This window comes from Thunnus maccoyii, chromosome 12 (genome assembly GCF_910596095.1).
Source record: "Thunnus maccoyii chromosome 12, fThuMac1.1, whole genome shotgun sequence".
Taxonomy (NCBI): Eukaryota; Metazoa; Chordata; class Actinopteri; order Scombriformes; family Scombridae; genus Thunnus; species Thunnus maccoyii.
Window position 1 is genome coordinate 17,813,678 of NC_056544.1, and position 21,279 is coordinate 17,834,956.

At 40.1% G+C, this 21,279-nt stretch overlaps 2 protein-coding genes and 1 long non-coding RNA gene across 6 annotated transcripts in view; 1 reads left to right on the top strand and 2 right to left on the bottom strand.

The window, feature by feature from the left end:
* Positions 1 to 7,432, bottom strand: part of klhl14 (kelch-like family member 14) — a 19,469-nt gene extending 12,037 nt beyond the window's left edge. Inside the window, exons 1-3 of one of the 2 annotated variants that reach the window (XM_042428618.1) lie at positions 7,418 to 7,432; positions 7,250 to 7,348; positions 1,241 to 2,141 (exon numbers count right to left, since the gene is read on the bottom strand). In XM_042428618.1, coding sequence (XP_042284552.1) covers positions 1,241 to 2,118 — 878 coding nt within the window. In that variant the 5' untranslated portion in view covers positions 2,119 to 2,141; positions 7,250 to 7,348; positions 7,418 to 7,432. Of the gene's footprint in view, positions 1 to 1,240; positions 2,142 to 3,023; positions 3,627 to 7,249; positions 7,349 to 7,417 lie in introns of those variants that run through there. The other variant, XM_042428617.1, reaches the window with a different exon arrangement.
* On the top strand, positions 2,129 to 14,139 carry LOC121908539. Its single transcript, XR_006099262.1, has 3 exons — positions 2,129 to 3,054; positions 3,649 to 3,825; positions 12,820 to 14,139. It is a non-coding gene; the product is annotated as an uncharacterized LOC121908539 (long non-coding RNA).
* Positions 11,154 to 21,279, bottom strand: part of LOC121908537 (coiled-coil domain-containing protein 178) — a 19,193-nt gene continuing 9,067 nt past the window's right edge. For all 3 annotated transcript variants that reach the window (XM_042428615.1, XM_042428614.1, XM_042428616.1), the window contains exons 14-20: positions 20,925 to 21,053; positions 20,716 to 20,829; positions 20,364 to 20,509; positions 19,941 to 20,100; positions 17,344 to 17,493; positions 14,151 to 14,285; positions 11,154 to 11,823 (exon numbers count right to left, since the gene is read on the bottom strand). In XM_042428615.1, the coding sequence (XP_042284549.1) occupies positions 11,695 to 11,823; positions 14,151 to 14,285; positions 17,344 to 17,493; positions 19,941 to 20,100; positions 20,364 to 20,509; positions 20,716 to 20,829; positions 20,925 to 21,053 (963 nt within the window). In that variant the 3' untranslated portion in view covers positions 11,154 to 11,694. The remainder of the gene's footprint in view (positions 11,824 to 14,150; positions 14,286 to 17,343; positions 17,494 to 19,940; positions 20,101 to 20,363; positions 20,510 to 20,715; positions 20,830 to 20,924; positions 21,054 to 21,279) is intronic.

Sequence of the window (21,279 nt, forward strand, 5' to 3'; positions counted from 1 at the left end):
TTTTCCTTTTTCATATTGTACTTTTTTATGCTTGGGTAAATCACCGTCGTCTCGGTACATTCTCTCTGCTACTGGCCCACTCGGAAGTGTTTTGGGGTTATTCATATGCAAATGAGCCCCTGGACATAGATAATGGTGATTAATTGAGAGGAGAGAAACAGTGGCATGTGAAACTAATTATGAGGATTCCTGATTCCTTGCTCATTTAGGTTCCATATGTGGGAATAGATATGTTATTGGGATAATGTGGGATTAGATGCATGTAAAACAGTTCCATGTTCGGATTCTTTGTGTAAAAATTTGATTTTCAACTTCAGGTTTAGAGATTCTCTGATGCCACAGCTTTACTTTTCTCTCTGTCCACAGATATATAAATTCAAAACACTGATGCCATCACTATTCAAAAGATCTTCAGCCACGACTTTTTAACTCCAGTCAGCTCTGTTAACAAAACCCGACAACAGCGCCGTCAATCAATCGACTTATTGACAATATCTGTCTATTCACAAGCTCCTTAAAGTGCTGATCTGGACAAACATGGAGGCAAGCCGTGCAGCGTGGCTTATTTCTGTGAGTGAGACGTGTGCATCTAACCTGAATGAGGAGCGTCATCTGATTGTCCCTTATTGTAAATGAATCCTGCATTTTCAAGTATAATACACACTCAAATGTACAAAATTCCCTTTGATTGTATTACATTTTTGTTCATTGTAACATCCATACCTGGGGTGTCATTGTACTTTGAATTATTATGTAATTACCTTGTGGTTGTAGTAACAATTTAATTACAACATTTCAAATTATACTCATGAGTTGCCACAAATCAAATGCATAACCTTTATCTAGTTTGTTGCATCTTGTCTACACTGATTAGAGAGCAATTACACAGATGTGTGAGGAAATAAAGAGTTGTTTAGTCTTCACTAAAACATAAGGTAACCTAGTAATTATGGATAAAGTGTAGCATAGAGTAGGTCAAGCCCTGTGGCAGCTGGAATTCTTTTATAGGAAAACACCACAAAACTGGGCCTCTAATCTCACACCTGTGACCACCTACATGATCCAGACTACACAGGCAGTGTGACCAGCGAGTGGGCTACACTTGAGTCAGCAATTTGCTCAAAATTAACAAGTGGGAGGCATATAATTCTGCATTTTAATTTGTTCACTCTCAAATAGCTCAGTGCTCTGTGTGTGTGGGTGAACTCATGTCTGTATTGTTTGTCTGTCTCTTCCTCACCTGCTGGCTGTGGTCTGCCTGCAGTGCTGCCTGAAGGGCATCAGGTGATAGTTCATGGCATCCAGGAGTAGTTTCTGGCACACAGGATCACTCCTCATGAAGTCAACAGACTGCACCCTCTCCACGAGCTCTGGGGCAGGTATGAGGGCGAAGCGCAGCCTCTTCATAAGGTCCGGCGCATAGTGCATACGAGTCTCCCGGTCATGCTCCAGCCAGAGGACTGACATCTGGAAGAGAGCCAGCTCTGACTCCACCGGGGGTGGCAGAGCATCTAGCATGGCACACATCTCCTCAAAGTTCAGCAGCAGCACATCCTCCACCAGGTACTTGTTGGCCAGCTTCTTGGTCTCATCCAGTCCATGGAGTGCGGCAATCTTGCAGATCTGCTTGTAGTTCTGCACAGAGATCTGGTCGTTGAGGAACTGCACACTGAGCTTGGTAATCTGGGGGATGTTAAGAATCTTACTGACTGACAGCACCTCTTCCACTGTGTCCAGGGAAAGAGTCACGTTGGCAGTGTACAGGTACTCCAGCACTAATCGTAGTCCAATGGAGGAGCAGCCCTGGAGTACCAGGTTATTGATGGGCCTGGCGCTGGGGGTCACCAGCTTGTCATCAGGAGAGGATGAGGGGGTCCCACTGCTGCCCTGGTCTCCTTTGCTCCCCTCGTTGTTGATTACATTATGGGAGGAGAAGAGAGACCTGAAATACTGGGAGCAGGATGCCAGCACGGCTTTATGGCAGTGGAACTGCTGTCCCTGGGCAGTGAGAGTCACATCACAGAAAAGCTGCTTTCTCCATAACAGATTGAGCCCATGCAGCAGGGTGTCACTGTGTGTTGGGTCAAAGGTGGATGTTCTATCACCCGATCTGGACATGACTTCCTGACTGTGAACGCCACCTAGGCAACAAATAAACCATGCAAGCCATTTACCTCAGGTCATTTATTAGCACAACACACGCAGATGCTATCAGTCAACTATTACAATAGAAAACGATTTCGGGAACAAGTTATTGAGCAGATCGCCCGTCCATCCAGCGGGGGAATAATCGTCATGCCATGCCTGCCGGCGACAATCTACATCCAACACGGCTTCAGTCGCTTTCAACTTTGAGCTGTGGTCGTAAAGCAACAAACAAAAACGCAGTAGTTCCCACAGTGTGCCACTCTTATTCATTCTTTACTCAAGATGATTTAAATGGAGGCTGTCTGTGTGGGGGTTTGAAGGGCGCTGTCAAAACAAAACAAGGATACGGAGATGCTGCGGCGCTTTTCCCCCCCTCTCCGGTAACCGCGGCTGAAGTTGTCGGATAAGGAAAAAGAGGCAAACCGCTACGGTGGACGGATAACATGCAGCATTCAGCTAAACGCTTTTATCCCGTCTCCTATCTTGCTGCACACCCCCCCTCAACAATGAGGACATTAACACATCGGCACAGGTTTACGGAGTCATACAAAAGCAATTAGTTTGTCTCCCGAGCCGTCAGCAGCAGTAACGGGTGCGTTTCGCTTTTTTTTTTTTTTTTTTTTTTTTTTTGGTAGCCTGCATGAGTTAAGCGGACGTGAGTATCGACAAATATCCACTGAAATGCAGCTTTCGGTAAAGTTAAATGCAATATACGTTATCTATTGTTTCTTCTGCAGCGCAAAAAAGCTATTTCTATGTGCGTAATGTGTGTAAACTTGACACAAGCGTGCTGTAACGTTGTCGCCAGATTCACTAAAAGCGCCTGTCACAACTAAATGATGTGAGCAGCTTGCCTGAGAAGGAGCCAAACTTACCTGACTTCAGCTCTTGACCAAAAAAAAGAAAGTAAGCTTCAGGTTCCCAATAATCTGACTTGAATTTCCTTTGTTCTCCTTTTTTAAGAAATGTCCTTTTTTCCTTTAAAGTCTATGGTCGGTGGTGTCTCAAAATAACCATTGATTCCAACTCATAAAGTCACTATTTCACGTTATTTGTTGACGTTGATCATTTGTTCTTCTGAATTAACAAGAAGTGTGTGAGTGTGTGAGAGGGAGCTGTGCTTTCTGCAAGAGAAGAAGAAGAAGAAATATACGTGTGACAAATTATGCTACCAAGAAACAACACATCATTATCCTTGGGCCTGGGGCTCAGTGAGTCGTAACGAGAGTAATAGGAAATCCACGGTTGGGGAGAGAAACGGTCGTGCATGGCCGGTGGAGAGAGACCATGCAGGGGTATGGATGCTGGAGAGACTCGCAAAATTATGGCTCAAGGCTATTGTAAAAACTGTCGAGCGTAAATGACTGCGATTTCAAACATCTATGGAAGAAAGAAAAGAGAAAGGGGGAGAAAAACCGAGTCTTTCCCTCGCTGTTATAGAGAGAACCGTCAAGTTTTAGTGCGCATTGCTAATTAGTCAATTTCTCTCTGCCTTCACAGCCCGACGACTTTGCTGCTGAGCTGAAACTGCTAATTTCTGGGACCAGCCTTTTTTTGGCTGTGAACTGGATGGATGAATGGCTTGTCTCGCACAAATGACAAAAAGCCCCTGCCTTAATCTCCATCGCCAAAATAACCCCTCATCTCATTCTGCTCCTGCTAGTCCTTCAAAAGAAGGTGCTCTACACAAACTCAAGTTTTTTTGCATCTGTATCATATATAGTATATGCACCATAATGTCCAGACTATGTTTATAATGTTGCATTTAAGCATCTTTTTTTTTTTCTCCCCCACATTTCCATGTGAGAAAAGCATCAAGTCACATACACTATGACACACAGCATAAACCCAAAGTGATTTAAAGTTATAGAAAAAAGTCAAACATAACATGCAGTATTTTTTCATGTCTGATCAGTTCAGTGTTTCACAACCCAGGGGCCTAGCTGCAGGCCTGAAAACACAAAGGGCTGAAACCTAATACAACATCCATCAGTGCACAGAGGTGTGTTGTACAGTATGTGAAAGTCCTGGTTGGATATTCAGATTCCATATGCCTGCACACTTTCAGCTACATGACCGGCCTTAATCCACTAAAACAACCTGATCGATGGCTCGCACAGTCAAAATGAGACTCCTAGTTGTCTTATATGAATGTCCGCTTAACCTTATAAAATAACATCGAGCACTCTGTCACAAGCAAGCAACAAACTAAAAGCTGTGAGCCACAAGGTTTCAGTCTTGAGTTATAAATCTAGTTACTGTCATATCACTTCAGGCTGACTTCAACTACAGCAGACAAACACCCTTCAGTTCTGTCCAGGTCCTGCCTGAGGCTGACATTTAAAAACTTAGAAACAAAGACATCTAATCTTATTATCTAAATGAAGACCGTATCCTTCCTATGACCCTGTACATGAATAAATCAGGTAATGTAATCCTAATCGTTAGCAGGTTAGAAAGCGACAACATCCTCCCCATAACAAAGCGAAATAACACTCACAAATCCAATCAAAAATTGTTTGAAATGACTTATTAGGACAGAATAAACTGTCAATTAAATAAAGAGCTCAATTAGAGTAAAAAAAAACTTAACACACAGGACTCCCGTGGGACCAGAAGTGACAGATACCTCACAAGTTATGAAATGACAGATAGGGATAAATGGGTTTGTTCATGTACTATGAAATAGAGCAACACCAGGCTACCGTCAACCAGTAACTGGCCACATATAGGTAGCTTTTTTTTTTTTTTTGTGATGATGTTGGAGTATTTGACAAGAACGCAGCCTGCATATCCCCCACTTGTAGTTATAGTGAACATAGTGACTCTACATGAACTCTGTGAGCTGTCTGATTAGATTGTGCATCTAAAATAACAGTCATCACCATCACTATTATACAGTAATAGTAAAGAGTCACTAAGAAAGTGTTTAGTATTGTTGTTTGCTACCATTATTTTTTTAAAGGGACTTGTCACTGCGGAGCATTACAGTAGCTCGCTGTATTTCACTTCGGAGTCTCATACTGTTATCTTTACTAGCACTCAGCACTACATTACCCAAGTCTCGAGCGAGCTATTCTAACGCAATAAAATGACCATTTCCAACTCTTTCAGCTCTTTGTAGCAACTCAGTCTCCTGAGGCCACTGGTCTTCAGATTGCAGGGCGTTTATGGTTGTAAGTTGTTGCAGTGTGCGGGGGGGGTGGGGGGGTAGGAGGGGGGTGGGGGGTCATCAGATAAGAGAAGAATTTCTAGACTAATTAAACCCTTTGAGACAAAGAATCACACTACAGTGATTTACAACTCTCTGTACCAGTTAACCCGACTCATATTTATCTGTCATATTATACAGATACCATTATCTATCTCTATGGGCAAAAAGTCTGAGCATGTTTTTTTTTGTCCAGTAAACATAAAAGGAGGCTTTTACAGTAAATAACAACAGTTAGATGAGATTTATATACTGTTTTTCACTTAGTTTTCAAGGAGTTAACTGCTAAATAAAGGTAGACAATGATCCTAGCCACTGCCCTTACTTTATACAGTGCAATGATATAATAAGCTCCTTGAATCACCCTCAGTTACTACACAACTTTATGTGTAATGCTTACATTATAATATGCTTTCACATTGCTTTTAACACTGCAATTCTGTACATATAACAGCACATACAGATAAAGCAAAACAAAACAGCAGACATTTTTGTGACCTTGGATAACTGATTAAAAAGTGAACATTTAATCTAATCAGTGCAATGAGACAAAACAAAAGAAGCTCCAAAGTTGTGAATAGCAAAGTCTACCAGGCATAATTCCTTTTTGCTGGCTGCTGCAGAGGGGTATGCTAAGATAGAAAGTATTATTTTCCTAAATGGAAGGTGTCAGATGGTCACGGAAATGTGATCGGCTGTTCAAGATCACTGCTTCCCATCTGCAATTTGTGACGTGTGAAAGATTCAGCCCAAATGTGCTCACCAAGCGTAAATCCTCAGCACTTTCTCTTATCGTGGAAAAGCAAGATAACCAGCTGTTTACAGATCAGAGAACATATCATATTAATATCATGGAGAGGGTGATATCATCTTGTTTGTAAAATATTTTGTTAACTAAGTGTGGTGTGGTATAGCAACCTATAAAGTGTAAGCTGTAATTTATGTGTTAGTGAAAGTGTTGTAGTTTAAAGGCTTTTCCCCCCTGTTAAAGAATATTAAAAATGCTGTTAGCAGCCTCTTAAAATGACAAAATTAATGCAAACTGCAGGTTACAGTAAATACTATATTATAAGGCTTTCAGCAGGTACGTTTGAATTAAAGACCCCCCTTCAATCCCAGTTAACAGTAGCAGCTTTCCTTTGATTCAGCATCTGTCACCCTGTATTTTATCTGATCTTAGAAGAGTTGACAATTATCTGTGTGAAATGATATTATAATGTGATCAGACTGATTTGTGTATTTGAAGAGTAGAAACAGTTAATCACAGTATTTTAGGGGATCAGAGGATTTTGATTGGGAGTTGCCGCTTCAGAGTCTGGGCAACTATTACTTTAACTGTCTGTGGCAATTGTTTTATACATAATCTCCTGAGAGTAGTTTAATCATGAAGGGAACAAATGAGTTAACTTGGAGCATATGTTAAATTTATATAGGTGAGGATGAAGTGAAAGGGTCAGTTTAAGTTTCCTGAAGTTTAAACAAACGATTACCTGATTAATTGTTTTTTAAATATGTATTTCGATACTGGGACTGATTAGCGTATACTTGTCATCTCAGATCAAAGTTAGTCAGAGATGATTCACAAAACGTCCACTGTGTAATAAATTGGAAGCTCTTATATTTGCCATTCAGGGAGTATGGGAGGCCTGCTGTTTTAAACCCCTAGATCCCCACACATGGCGTAGCCACCGCAGACACGGCTCAGAGAGTCAGCCGGCAGCCGGGAGGTGAGCAGAAAGGAACAGGCGGTGTCCCCTCCAGAGTGAGCACAGGAGCGTGTGTGTGTGTGTGTGTTTACGGTATGTGTGTGTGTGGCATTCTCAAATGACAAAAGGATACCAGTTGTGCAGTTCAGGTGGGAGGAGACATGGAGGTGGTATGGAGACTCACCTGAGGGAGAGTCTGGACTGTTGGGACCGGGGTTATAGTGGAGACCTGGAGTGTGTAGGGGCCGCAGGAGGCCACTGTGCCATGGAGGAGGTTTGGGGGCTGAAGGGAGAGAGAGAGGTGGGGGGGGGGGGCTGCTGTTGCGCAGTCTCCCCAGCGTGATGCATCTACCTTCAGGGTGGCAGCAGGCGTGGAGTGGGGTGCGATGGAGCGAGCACGGGCTCAGTGGCGCGGTCACCTAGGGACGCTGAAGCTGCTGTAGCAGGACTGATAGTTATTCCTTGGGAGAATTGCAAGATGAGCCCCATTGTATTAGCAACCCCCCTCTACTAAAAACTGTATCAAATGTTCTCAAGCCTTTAAAGAGTAAAGTTGGGGTGCAAAATATCTGACACCTATCAGAAAAGCAAATGCAGCATGATTTTAAGCTCTATGTTTAACAAAAGAAATACACTGTTATACATCTATAATCTTTCTTTGACAAATAAAATGTAAAATATAATAAACACAGTTTCTCTAATTGTGCATAATATTCGAAAACAGTATGTTCACTGTGAAGCAGAATTGCTCTTGTCAGAGTTAAACTTCAGTAAATTTCTTTGGCAATGGGAAGCCAGCAAATTATTCCATACTGATTTGAAATTCTCAGACATTAAGCTTTTAATTTCCAAGCCATACTTTTGTGTTGCAACTGTTTGAGTCGTATCTTTTAGAAATTCTCTGTGTCTAATATGGTCAGCACTCCCAATTATTCACTCCACTGACAAGTGAAACAAATGGGACCAACCAGTGCATTCTGTATTATCTACACCCCTTGGATTCCCTGACAATAATTAATACAATGGCAAGCTGCTGTTACCAGCCCCAACGACATGAGCTCAACAACATAAGCTCTCCCTTTCCAAGAGCTCTTGAGAGGAAATTACATCCAGCGGTGAGGTCACATTGTGGCCTCTAGCAGTCAGGTCATATCATACTAGCGTCTCTGAGCCTAGATCAGATAAAGGTCCTATTGTAGGCTGCTGTTAACATCGCCAGGTCATTACTCACGTCATTACACCATGAATGTAAGGTGCATGGGATATATCAAGAATAATATGAATGCAGTCCTGACCACGGAGGTATACACAGCCTTTAACAGCAGAGAGTGTCCCATATACTGTATATCAAACAAGTTCATTAATATGCCACATGATCTCACTGAAGCAGCAGTGCTGACCACCTCACTGCTATGGTCACACACCATTATGTAGTGTTACTTCATTTGCTCATATTTCTGATAAAGAGGGAAATAACATTCCTAATATATCTCATAAACAGCACATACAGTATGTATGCATATGACCTGGTACATCCAGTTAGGTTATTTAGGTCAATATTTTGCAGTGTTTTAAATTAAACATTTGTCTCAATATAAAACATAAATACAGACATTTTTTGGACCAATATGTCCTTTTAAAGAGATGTCATGCAATCATACTAACCTCTCTTATTTTAGCCTATGAGGATATTAACAGGGTTTTTTTTTAATTATAGAGGAGCACATTCCCCCAACATCCATTAAAGGAATGCCATGCTAATTTTAAATCCTCACAGCAGGCATTGGCTTCAACGGAAGAAAAGTGGATGAGTTTCTCTTTAACAGCTGTAATTTGTGTTTTCCAATCACCATGCTGATTTCTGCTCATTATACTCCGGTTTCACACCGGTAAGTGAGCAAAGTTTGGATTGATTGACTCTAATTAACTAAAAAATGTTCCAAGCCATGGATTTATTATCATGCTAGCTAGCCACAAATGTCAGAGACTTTCACAAATTATTATCCTGTTAAGATAAATATCTTTGAAATCAAACGAGTGTGGAAACACAAGGAACACGTATTGTTATTCTGATGAATTTGTTTGGCATGTTTTCTGTGGAGTTCCACATTAAAGACTCACCTGGGCAAACACACAGTTCCAGTGTATTGTTAGGCTGTACAGTATGACTGAATGACAGATGCTTTAGTTACTTAAACTTTAAAGGAACACACACCCTAATAACCTACTTTACAGTATAAATACTGCATGGAATTTACTGTAGACAATGTTTAAAATGATTTACTCAATTAAATTAAATATTCTCTGTTAGATAAAAGATATTAACAGCTATTATATGAAGCAGTGCAGCTCTGCCGCGTCCACTCTGTTAACAGAAGATCTATTCCCTCTTGTGTGCTCCAAAACTTGGCAGAATCTCCCTCATTGATATTTTAGACACAGTAGCACCTCTCTCAACCCACATTCTTTCCTTGACTCCATCAGCTCCATGGCTCAACTCTCCACTTGCTCATGAACAAAGACAGGACCGTTGGAGTGGACACCTCCATTTTCCTAGTTTTAAAAAAAAAAATCTCAAAAAGAATTTTGGTTAGCTTCAGAAGACAGAACGATGCTCCGACTCACTTGGCTTCACGTCAGTGATGAGAAGTGATCACTGAAGTGAATCCACATGAAACGGACCCATCGTCTGCATGGTGGCGCCAGGCTGAAATTGAGAATCATGCTGCCTGTAAATCAGATTTCCCCAACATGTCTCTTGCAAAATATGCCTTTATACAAAACTACAAAAAGTCTTTTAAACCAGCTTTGATGTATCACAGAATACAACAGCACAGTGGGGCTTGTGCTGTATATTCCATCCTCATCATACTGAAACAAGCATCTAACATGGAAGAAAATACATCTCAGCTGTCAAGTACCCCCCATCAGTATTTCCACAGTCCACCCTCTTTAGACTAGCAGCATTTAGGTGTGTGCACTTTGAGGCACGCCTGCAGATAAATGTGATGACATCTAGTTGTGGCTCACTTCCATTTATTTAGGGGATTGATTAGATGCAAGGAGAGTAGATAAATGTGTTGGGGAGGCACTTTCATTTGAGATATTGCCAAGCAGTCAGTAACGGAATATGAGATGGACTGAACATTTTTCTCTTCAAGGTGCTTTTGGAGACGTAGTGGCATCAGGGCTTTGCGAGTAGTCGATATGAGGTACCCCGTTAGTGCCATTATGCTGGCTGTTCTGTATATTTGTGTCTGCGCAGAATTATGTTTTATATACTGTGCAGCATGTTTGAGTACAAAACTACGAATTTAAACTTTATGAAAACTGAAAATTCACTCCTCCGCAGAGAAAAGAGACACTTTAAAAGTTTGAATACTTCATTTTCCAAAATAATTCAAATTGACTGAATTATAAGGATCCTTAATTTGAGATGAGATGGCCATGTTAAGATAGTAGACTGGACCATGTTGCAGTCAATTATGTCTTTCTATGGTAGTTGTGTCCATACTGCCCCCTTCTGTCCCCATAAGTAGGAGAGGCAGCCAGCATATCAACAAAACAACAGCATCTCTATCAACCAGACACAGACAGAGGGAGAAGGCAACACATATTTATAAGGAGCAGTTTGAAAGCATCAAGCTTGAAATCACTGAAAATGCAAAGAATATGAACAGTATTTGAATTATATTATTATTATTATTCCTATTTTTGATATAAATTTAAATATGTAATAAGTCTGATAATATTAAGACAACTATTTGTTTAACCAGAAACATTTTTACTTAACTTTTAAAGTGTATGTGGAGCTGACATTAGTGTTGTGTACCATTAGTATGACACTGTTGAAACATTACAAAACAAAAATCAATTTTCCACGAGTGCTAAATGTGATTCAGTTAAGATTCCAAATTGAAAACAGTGTTTCCCCAGGGTTCTTTAGAAAGCCAGTGGATAGTGCGCACACAACATCCTTTTGTGCACACTATTTACCCCTGGATTGCTTCAGGCTAATGTCTCAATAATTTTCACTCCTTTCTCAGGTCCTTCCCACAAAGGACTTAACTAATGATCCATGGACAAAATGAAGCATTTAAATTTATTCATTAATCATTCATCTCCAGCTCATTGAAAATGCTAAACTTCCACAAAATTAAGATTGAATATTGAAAAGTGATTGAGGGAGACAGCTTTCAGAGAGTGAGGAGAGTGAAGGAGTGCAGGGCACGATAACCAAAACAGGGTATTTTGAGAGACAGTGGTCCTCACATGGGCATGGTCAAGGTGGCCAAGGTGTACTAAGTGCTAGTTAAGGTCACGGGGTTTCACTAGTTGTAATTAGATCTTGGAATCTGGAGAAGCGTAGAATTTCTGTCAACACTGCCTGTAATTATTCTCTTTTCCAATTAATGGTGACATAGATTAATTATCTGATGAGGCAAAGCCAATTGCAATCATTCACCCAGCTAAAATTAGATCAGTCCTGACAGCAGCATGAAAGTCACCTGTTTCATTGTTATGGATTTGCTGCAAGTAAAGAGAGGGGAATAGTGAAGCGTGCTAGGGTAAGTAAGTTGTCTGGTACAGGTGAATGTCCAATTACACTGCTATTTGAACTGAAGGCATCTACTCATTCGATCCAGCAGCATCTGGACTGGCTTGTTTGTTCACCCCAGCATCATCAGTGGTAGCAGAGTCATCTGTCAAGGATTGCAGGAATGCAGAGATGAGCTGAATTTCTTCTGACAACCCCTCCTGTTTGAATAAGAGACAAATAGGATAAATGAAAACAGGTTAATTAAGAAAACAGTGAGGCTGTTTTTGCATAAAGATAATCTTCGCTTTGTGTACATCCCACACACAGTTCGCAGACCGTCGGCCTACAGTTGTGAGAGTAACGTTACTATCTTGTTCTTATTTTTGTGAGGAAGGAGAACAAGAGGCTCCTGGTGAACCAAGTCCAGGTTCAGTGCTCTTCTGTTTTAAAAACCTCAGCATCCAGTTTTTCTATTAAACTGCCTGGCACTGTCAACCAGCTTGGGAATCTGAACCGGCCTAGCCATGCAGAAATTCTCTGACTAACAATTATATCAGAAACAGGATCTTGGATTACTGTCCCCTGGGACTGGGGCAGTGGGCGTCTGCTCCAATCATTACTGGCCATTCAACAAGGCTCTGCACTGCTCTCCGCTGTTAGCCATTGTCAATTATGCCATCCCTAGTGTAAACTCACAGAACACAAAGCTGAACTGCCAGTTCTGGCAGGAGTGTAACAGGATGACAGCACCACCCCTCCACCCCCACCCCACTCCCACCGCACCCACTCCCACCCGCCCACCCCAGGGTTCCCCAGTCTTCTTCCCTTCAAGCTACTTTTGAGAAAAATGCCATTTGGCTTCAGATTCAAGCATGCCTTAGCCGTGAAAGTGCTAACCTGACCTCTCTTATGTTCTGCTTGTGGGGTTAAGTGGACATGATGGATTAGTATAGGCCTCATCAAGATTCAGCCTGGTTTAACTCCAGTTACTACTGGTATCAGCTCTATTGATTTCTTCATTTCTTTCTTACAAACTGGCAAATGATATTGATAATCTATGTATCATGTAATTGTGATCTCCCTGGAGTCTTTGTGTTTAATGCATTTCTTTGTGGATCTTAAGATCACAATCAAGGTCTTCTTATATTTTCATAATCATGTTTATGCATGCTCATAAACTCATAATGTTTTTTGGGGGGTTTTTTGTCATAAAGGTTTTTCTACGTGTCTACTTTTTGGAGGATCGACCCTGAGCCGGACTGCTCATGAGGAGCCTGTTTAAAGTGAGTGCTGCCTGCTCTGATGGACCCTGTGCTGAGCTGTGACGGGTGACGGTGCGGTGCGCTTGAATACACCAGCTCTTTTGTCCTTCACACTCTGCAGCTCTCTGATAGCTCCTCCCCCTGTGCTCCACTCCTCCCTGCCTTGAGCTGTGATCTGCTGGGGCCTTTTGAGGCTGGGCTGCTGAGACATGGCTGCTCCCTGTAATGTGTGGACCAGACCCATCAAAAAACATGTCAGCAGTCAGAGGAGGAGGAACTGAGAAGGAAACCACTTAATAGCATTTTCACTGGGTAGTCCCCTGGAAAACCTCTAATCAAATCTTAGCATATTCTGCCTCCGGCATATCTGATAAAGTCGGTTGAATTTAAATGTTAGTGAACAACAAATTAGGGATTTTACAGGAAAACGACAGATTGCAACTAACAAATTTGTCTGGGTAGTGGTTTGGGATGCCCTACTTTTAAGGTAGAAAAAGGATAAAAGTGGTCTATAATATGGTTGCATGACACCTGGCTCTGCAGTAATGCTGGACAGGACATTTCATAAAGATTCATCACTGTCCCTCTGTCCGCTTTGACCTCATCTCACATCACAGCACAGATTAGACACCGATTATCCTCTAATTGAAGATCCTTACTTCTCAACCTTGCAGAATATGCTCCTACTCTTCTGCAACACAGACAGAAGGTTATTCTACTCCAAAGAAGAACCTGTAACACAAATTTCTTCCATTCGGGGTAATGAACTCACTCTGAATTAGCCCTAAAAGTCAGAACGCCCCTGTTAAACAGGGAACAAGCTCAAATGTTAATGCAATGTGACCAAACACAATGTATTCTGTATATAGAGTTATCTAGACAGGCAGAGCTAGCCTCAGACACAGGGTCACTGCATAGGCACTCTAGCAGACACATCATCCATCACATCAGTCTGTGATCTGATGAGTGAATGTATAGAGTGTAATGTAAGAGTGGCGTCTTTAACTCCACCATAGTAGTGAAGCACAAAGCCTTGTTGGATGTTTTACTGTGGTATTGCCTGGCTGCCCTTGCTTGGCAAAGAAGACACAAGGCACTAGCCGGATGAGGCTCAAACAATGCCAAGCATAACAGGGAGTTACTGTAGTATGCAAAAGAATACGCTACCATCCGGTAGAATACCTAGACTGGGATGAAAGTTGAATAAAAGGATTTACCATTTAAATGAATGGTGCCAGTTTGTGCAGTTTTCGACCCTGTTTTACATGTATATATACAAATACCTGGGCTGTTTTTATTTTCTGGTCGGTCTCTTGAGAAAGAGACTGGCACCGGTCCAGTTCAGCCTGGCTGTAGAGGCTGCGTTGTTTGAAGTATTTCACCAAAGCTTTGTGCATCCTCTTCTGCAACAAAGAGAGCTAGGGGGAGAGAAGGCAGAGAAAAGGAATTGGTAAGGCAGGAGAGGAAATTAATGGCAGTGTTCAAGAAGAATGATGGAGGGGAATAGAGAAAGCAGTCAATAGCCCATTCTGCAGTACACGGGCCTGACAGGAATTTCACAGTCTCTTGGTTTCTCTGCCCACTCGTGTGCACTCATCAGAATCCAGTCACATCTGGCTGCCAGGATGGGGGGTTAATTTTCTCTAAATGCTTCAGCAGTTTTGTTCTAGCCGAGGCAAACTCTGTGACTGCAAAGCTGATGAGTAAAATATTTCTACTTCACCCAGTTTAACTTTATACCAATCCCCTCAAGACATATTTTACACATACACACAGAGTCATGAACCCCCCACTGAAACCAGAAATTATTCCTAGTCTCTTGGAAAGACATGCTGCTTGCTTTATTATTTGAACACAGTTTCAAGCAAAGAGGTTTAAATTCTGATAGATGCCATTGCTTTTCTTCCCCCCTCCATCTCTCTACTCTTCCTACAAAGCTTATCATTGCTTGGCAATGTGTTCCCCAGTGCATTGAAAACTAAAGCGAATTAGCTCAGTCATCAGCTCCTGAAGGAAAGACAATAACAAGAATGCTCTTTTATGGTGTACCCTGTTAAAACCTAAGAGCTGAAAGCTTCCACATAAACAAAGCAATGCTTACATGTACAGTACAATCAAGAGGATTTTTATAAGAGGCACACAGTGGCAAGTGCTATCAGATGCTTATTAATCATGCATTTATTTCATTTACGACGGAAAAGTTTGTGCATTTTAATGTATTTTCACTTGCTGAATTCTGATGAAGATATATATTAGTGGAGATTTTTTTTTTAATGTTCCTCCTGAACCACCTGAACTATGTCTTGACTGGACAATTAACAAATGAGAAACCATCCACTGCAAAAATACCAAGCGTTTGTGTACCGCAAAAAAACAACAAAAGTCGTTTGGCTGGACAGAACTGATTAGTTAAGTAAAATTATCTTTATCTGAAACACGAGTATATTAAAGCTGCAATCTATAATGTTTTTATAAGTAATATATCCCGTCTGTTATAATGGAGAATGTCATAACACTAAAACTAGCACATTTGTGTGCCTGAAGATGCTCTCCAAACTCTGTTGTTAAGAAATGTTGATAGTTATTTTGTTGCACCTGTTGTGGATGATAATGGTGATAAATATATACTAAATAATAAATTAAAAGTCAAGGTATGTGGTTGATAACACATCACTTTATTACTTTATTCACAAGATAAAGTAATAAGATCGACTCCAGATGCGCCGCCTGCTTGGCTGTATTGTATTCTGACATAACTTGTGGAGAGTTCATAATTTCAGCTTCACAGGTAGAACTATAACCTGCTTTTCAATATGTGAATATTAACTATGGGTTGTGCTGAGAAGGCTCGGAAAAGTTCAAATTACAGTTTTTAATTCCCTCTCCCGACCATTCTTCATAGGTGTTTTAGCTTTTCTTGTTTTAGATGCTCTCTGTATGGCTTCAGACAAATATTTGGCAAGGTGCCAGAGAAGTTATTTATATATAATAGAAGTAATCTTACAATTGAATATGAAAAAAAACATCTTTTTGCATGTCTGTACTTCATGCCAGAATATATTTAAGGCATTTGTGCTACATGTTGAAAGCACAGTGAAGGTTGTTTTAAAATTGTCACTTGAACTTTACACTATACTAGTGATGCCTGCTGTCAAGATTGTATTTCAAGGATACTTAAAAGATGGTTTTCATTGTGTCTCTGCTGAATATCAGCCAGATTATGGGATCACCAAACACATAAATGACTGGTATGAGGGATTTCACACACATGCACTGATGTCCTGATCTCTCAAATGATCCTGACAATGTTAAATGCAGTTACATACAAATCAATTAAGGGCAGTCACATAGTGTAATATATGTACTAACCTCGACATGAGGTGCAAGCAGTATAAGGACAATAAGTGGAAATTTCAAACAGGAAAGAAGAGTACTTGAGTGTTCCTCTATAAATCAGATTAAATGTGATAGGCCTGCATCTACATTTCAGAAACATTGTTGATTATAAGCTTGTTATAAAAACTGAATTTAGGCATAAAACACTAGCTGAGAGGCTGCTGTTGTAGGAGTGTAGAGTTGAAACAAACAAAAATGGTGAAGGCTGAATCCGGAGTAAAAGAAAATCAGGCTTTGATCATGAGCGTGGAAAATCCTGTCCACAGGATTTTATTTTTGCATGCATTTTTCACTTGATAACATTCATGCAGTTAGATGAGGAAATGCTCAAGTAAAGGTATTAGTCATTTTTGGAACAAATAATATGTATTTTTCATCGCAGGAGAAGTGTGGCTTCTTCCTGGTGTTATGGTTGTCATGTGTAATTCCATTCCAGTTAAATAGTGTCAGAAACTACAAAGATTAAACAGTGAAATGCTGTTGAGTTGTCTCCCTCAACTAGTCAAGATCTCTGCTGCTATTTTAGCACTGAAGGCACGTACATTCTCTGATCCTAACCTGTGTTTCTTGCTGATTCCTAAACCAAGTGCTGTGGTAAGCAGAAGCAAATTTGCAGAACGATAATAAAACATTTCACCCCTGACCACCTTACAAAAACTATAATCAAGAAAATGTGGAAGTCATAGTATTTACATGTACCATCAACCTCTCACTTTACTCCCCTGGGTGGCAAAACTACATAGCTATCATTACATTACGTCACATCCATCATCCTCCTCCACTCAAGTTATCTCATCATTATGAGATATCTGCAGTAACCTCCTCACTAGGTTGCCAACCTACAACCTTGTTTAAATGACTGCCCATGCAAAGAAGAGTTATCCAGTGTTAAGGAGGATAACGTGGACTAGAACATGAGGGAAAAGAGCATAAGATAACAGCAGAAATCCTGATCCATTAAACATAATTTTAAAAAATGTATAGCTATGTTATGAACAGGTAAAGCTTCACAAAGCACGGTCTCAATAAGAAGGCGGTGAAATAAACTAAATATTAAAAAAACGGTTATACAACCCCTACCTGTGTGTAATATTGAAAAGATTTATGTGCATGGTTTTTCTTGGTCAATGCAGACACCGCCTCCTGTTTGGCCTCCATGAGGATCTTCTTAAGACCTTCGTACTCGCTGGCCAGCTGTTTGTTCTCCTTCAGTGCGATTATCAGTGCTCCCTATACACACATGAAAACAAAAAGCTTTGCTGTGTTCATTTACATTAAATAATATGTGTACAGTAGTACTTCAGTAACCCAACAAACAAGTCGCCTATTAATTTAACTCCTTAAGAAGCAGCAGTGTGCTGGTGAGTCAGCAGCCAAACTTTGTTCAAACTCAGAACTTAATTTAGAATTTTTTAATTAAATTGAGACCCTGAAGTTTCCAAATATGCCAAAATTTGTAGAATATTTCTATTTTATTGAATGGTGCAGTCTTAAAATTTAGAGTCTGTGGTTTGAATTCTTCAGTTAGTGTAAATGTCATACAGCTGCTACAGCATGCATATACACAATTTATATGATACTATTAGAGAGGAATACAATTTTTCTAATAACCTTAAAGCTACTCAAAGGGAAACAAATTGAGTCAACTTACTGCAAGAAGAATAACTGCTGAGGCAGCATGATGTACAGTACAGATGTAACATACATAACAAACGATCACATGGATCAATGTTTTCATGACTCTGCTATGTACAATGGACAGATACACAAGACAGGATTTTATATGATGAAGGGAGCTGGCTAGTCAGTATACTGTACATACTGTATTACAAGATGTTTTAGCTGTATATTCTGACCTGCTATGTGTGTGTACAACACTATACAGAATGCACGCATTTTATATTTGTGCTGTTAATTAAGGCAAAATAGAGAGCAGGCACACAAAGCTGGACACTTTTTCAGGGAAATCAAGCAAATAAATCACAGTGACTATGTGTCTTTCTGCGCACCCCCTCCCCTTCCCTTCCCTCCACCCCCTGCTTGTCATTTCAACATTGTTCCCAAGTACTGGATATGTGGCTGGTGAATATCTCAACTCTACCTGCAGACATAATGAAGTGTGTCTCTGCAGTAAAACAGAACAGCACTAAAGTGATGAGTTTAACCCAGCAGAAAGAGGGGCTGTAAACATGACAAATGCCTGCTATTGATTTCAGGTTTAATTACTCAATGCAGCACTGACAAAGCCCATCTGATGCTGTTGTGAAGTGTAAATGGAACAAATTACACTTCATTGCCCATAAGAAACTGATAGCGTCGGCAGTTTGCATTGTTTACTTTGTCCTCGCCAAACGACAAGCCCTGATCAAATCAAAAAATAGGTGAATGTTTGAAAGACCAAATACTTTCAGGTATGTATGTATGAACAGAGACGATCCCACTGAACTAACGGGTAAACCTATGATATACCCTATATTTGCATCTTTAAATATAACCATCTGCTGAATATTTTTAAATAGCCACATACAAACTCCCATCAGTCTATTACAGTAATAATACTGACCTGTATCAGCTTCTGTGTAAAAAAAAGGACCTACAGGGACTTAAGGGAGTAAAGTATGGGGTCAGCATCTTTATAAGAAATCTCATATTGAAAGTATCTAACCATTCTGCTTCATGCACTGTGATTTCTGAATGCACACTCTGCTTATTATGTTATGCTAATGCGGACATTATGTGTTCTTTTTACTGGTCTCGATGATTAAAGTGACCAATTTCCTTAGAACTTCAGTCTCTCTCTGATCTTTTTATTTGGTGGAGTATTGTTGTTATATCATCTTATTTCGTCAAGTGAAAAGACTAAACCCTTTTTTGCATGGCTAACTTTTATCTGGCTAATGGGAGTTGTGTCTATGTGGAAGACTTCTAATTCTTAAATTGTCTCATGCCAACAACTTCTTTAAAGTTGCTGCACTTGGATGCATGGCGGCTTAAGCTCCATTGCCTTTTCTTGTTTTGAACTAATGCATTCTTGATCACCGTTTAATGAAACTATATACCACATGGCGATTTCACATTAGATAAGCCATGTGAAACCCCCATCAGCAAAGAGGCTCTGGCTGGGGCTGATAATCCTGCAGATGAAAACCTTACAACAAATAGGGGTTTCTCTTACAAAGGAGTGTTCAAATACACGCCGTTCGGTGCACAGCATACTCATGTTTTTACAAGAGCCTGTTTTTGGCATAAATATGAAAATGATATTGATATTGTGAACTGTATGCATACATTGAAATTGCTATTTGAAAATGTTGGCCCACAGGTAGCAAAATAGGCACAGCATCTCACCACGACGCGCATCATCAAATTCGTCCAGACAAAAAGACTATAACAACAGTGAGTTGTCATTTGTGGGAAAAGCACTTAAACAAGATTGACCATGGCTTGTAATTTTAATTGCACACAGCTCTTTTCTCTGCATCTTAAGGGAAGTATTGTGACAAGCAATGTGCTGACACTAATCCACAAACAAATAAACAATGAGATGTGTGTTTTTTTTTGTTTTTTTTGTTTTTTTTAACAGCTTGTTTCTGATTTCACAGTATTTGACACAAAACGTCATGTATTTACAGGGAGTTATGCTGAACAACATTCAAGTCAGTGTAACGTTTTGTTACCTTGGTGTCTTCCATTTCCTTTTCTCTTGCTGTAACGTGAGCAGTGTGTGTCTGCATGGATCGCTGTGTTCGTTGTAGGCAGTTATTAATATCAGACTGCAAGGTGCTCATTATGAGAGCAGCTGATTTGTCTTTGAATTCCACCACCTCAAGAGCACTTCTGGAAGGACAAATCAAACACATGAAATGATCATATGCTTCTAAAATCATTTTTAAATAAATAAATATTATGATTACTGCATTGGTGAAAGAGGAAAATATACCTTTTTTTTTAAATGTAAATATTTCTTGAGTATTTAAAGCCACAAAAATGTTTATTACATTTTTAGGTTAAGTTTGAGGTTATAAGCAGTTATCAAATTGAGTATTCTTTCATACTCTCAACCACTATACTGAGTATTTACTCAGAATAATTAATCTTACTGGAGTTCTGCTATGACGTCTGGCATGCTTTCAACTATTTTGTCCATTTTATCGGAAGCGTTTCGGTATTCTTCGCACTTCTTCGTAAGGTCATTGGTCCTGCTCAGGGTGATGTCGTATCTCTTTATAGTGGCAGTGTGTAAATCCTGTAAACAAAGAGTAATGTTGATTATTCATTGAACAAACTCAGCAAACCTTATTTTGTTCAAAGTGCTAAAACCAAGAGATTATGATAAATAGCTGTGACTAGCTTTGTGCTCAATGAGCTTTCCAGAGTAAACCTGACTTAGCAACTGTTCTTTGATTTAAAAAATAATTTGCTTTATGCAACCTTTTACTTTTCCTTTCTTACCTGTGCTGCTTTCAGGTGGTCACATTTGAGTTTTTTCTCTCTCTCAAGGTTGGCTAATATGTTGTTGTGTTCGGACTGAACCTTTTCAAAATGTTCTGTCAATTTCTTCATTTTCTATACAAAAACAATCACAAACGCAGATGACTTAAACCTTTAATACATTCTTTTGTTAAATTTTAATTCCTGTTTTACCTGAGATTCATCAGTACCTCGATTTGTGTGTCCAGGGCTTTCGTTGTCGAGGACACATTTTCATATTCATTCTGAAGTTTTTTGTTGGCTAGCTCTGAGCTCCTTTGCTGTCGATGCAGTTCGTCACTGACGTTCGCGCACTGACTCTGACGCAAAAGAAAATACAAGGCATCACCCTTGAGTCTTACAACAATTATGTAACAGGAGTGGGAATCTAAAAAAATATGTAATTGAATACAGCTGTGAATTTAATGCTGCCTTTAGGAAACTGTTACGTCAAATTTTGAGACTGCGCTTTGTGAAGCTTCACCCGTTCATAACGACATCACAATAAGATTACTGTATACAATCACAGTGTTCCACAGATTAGAA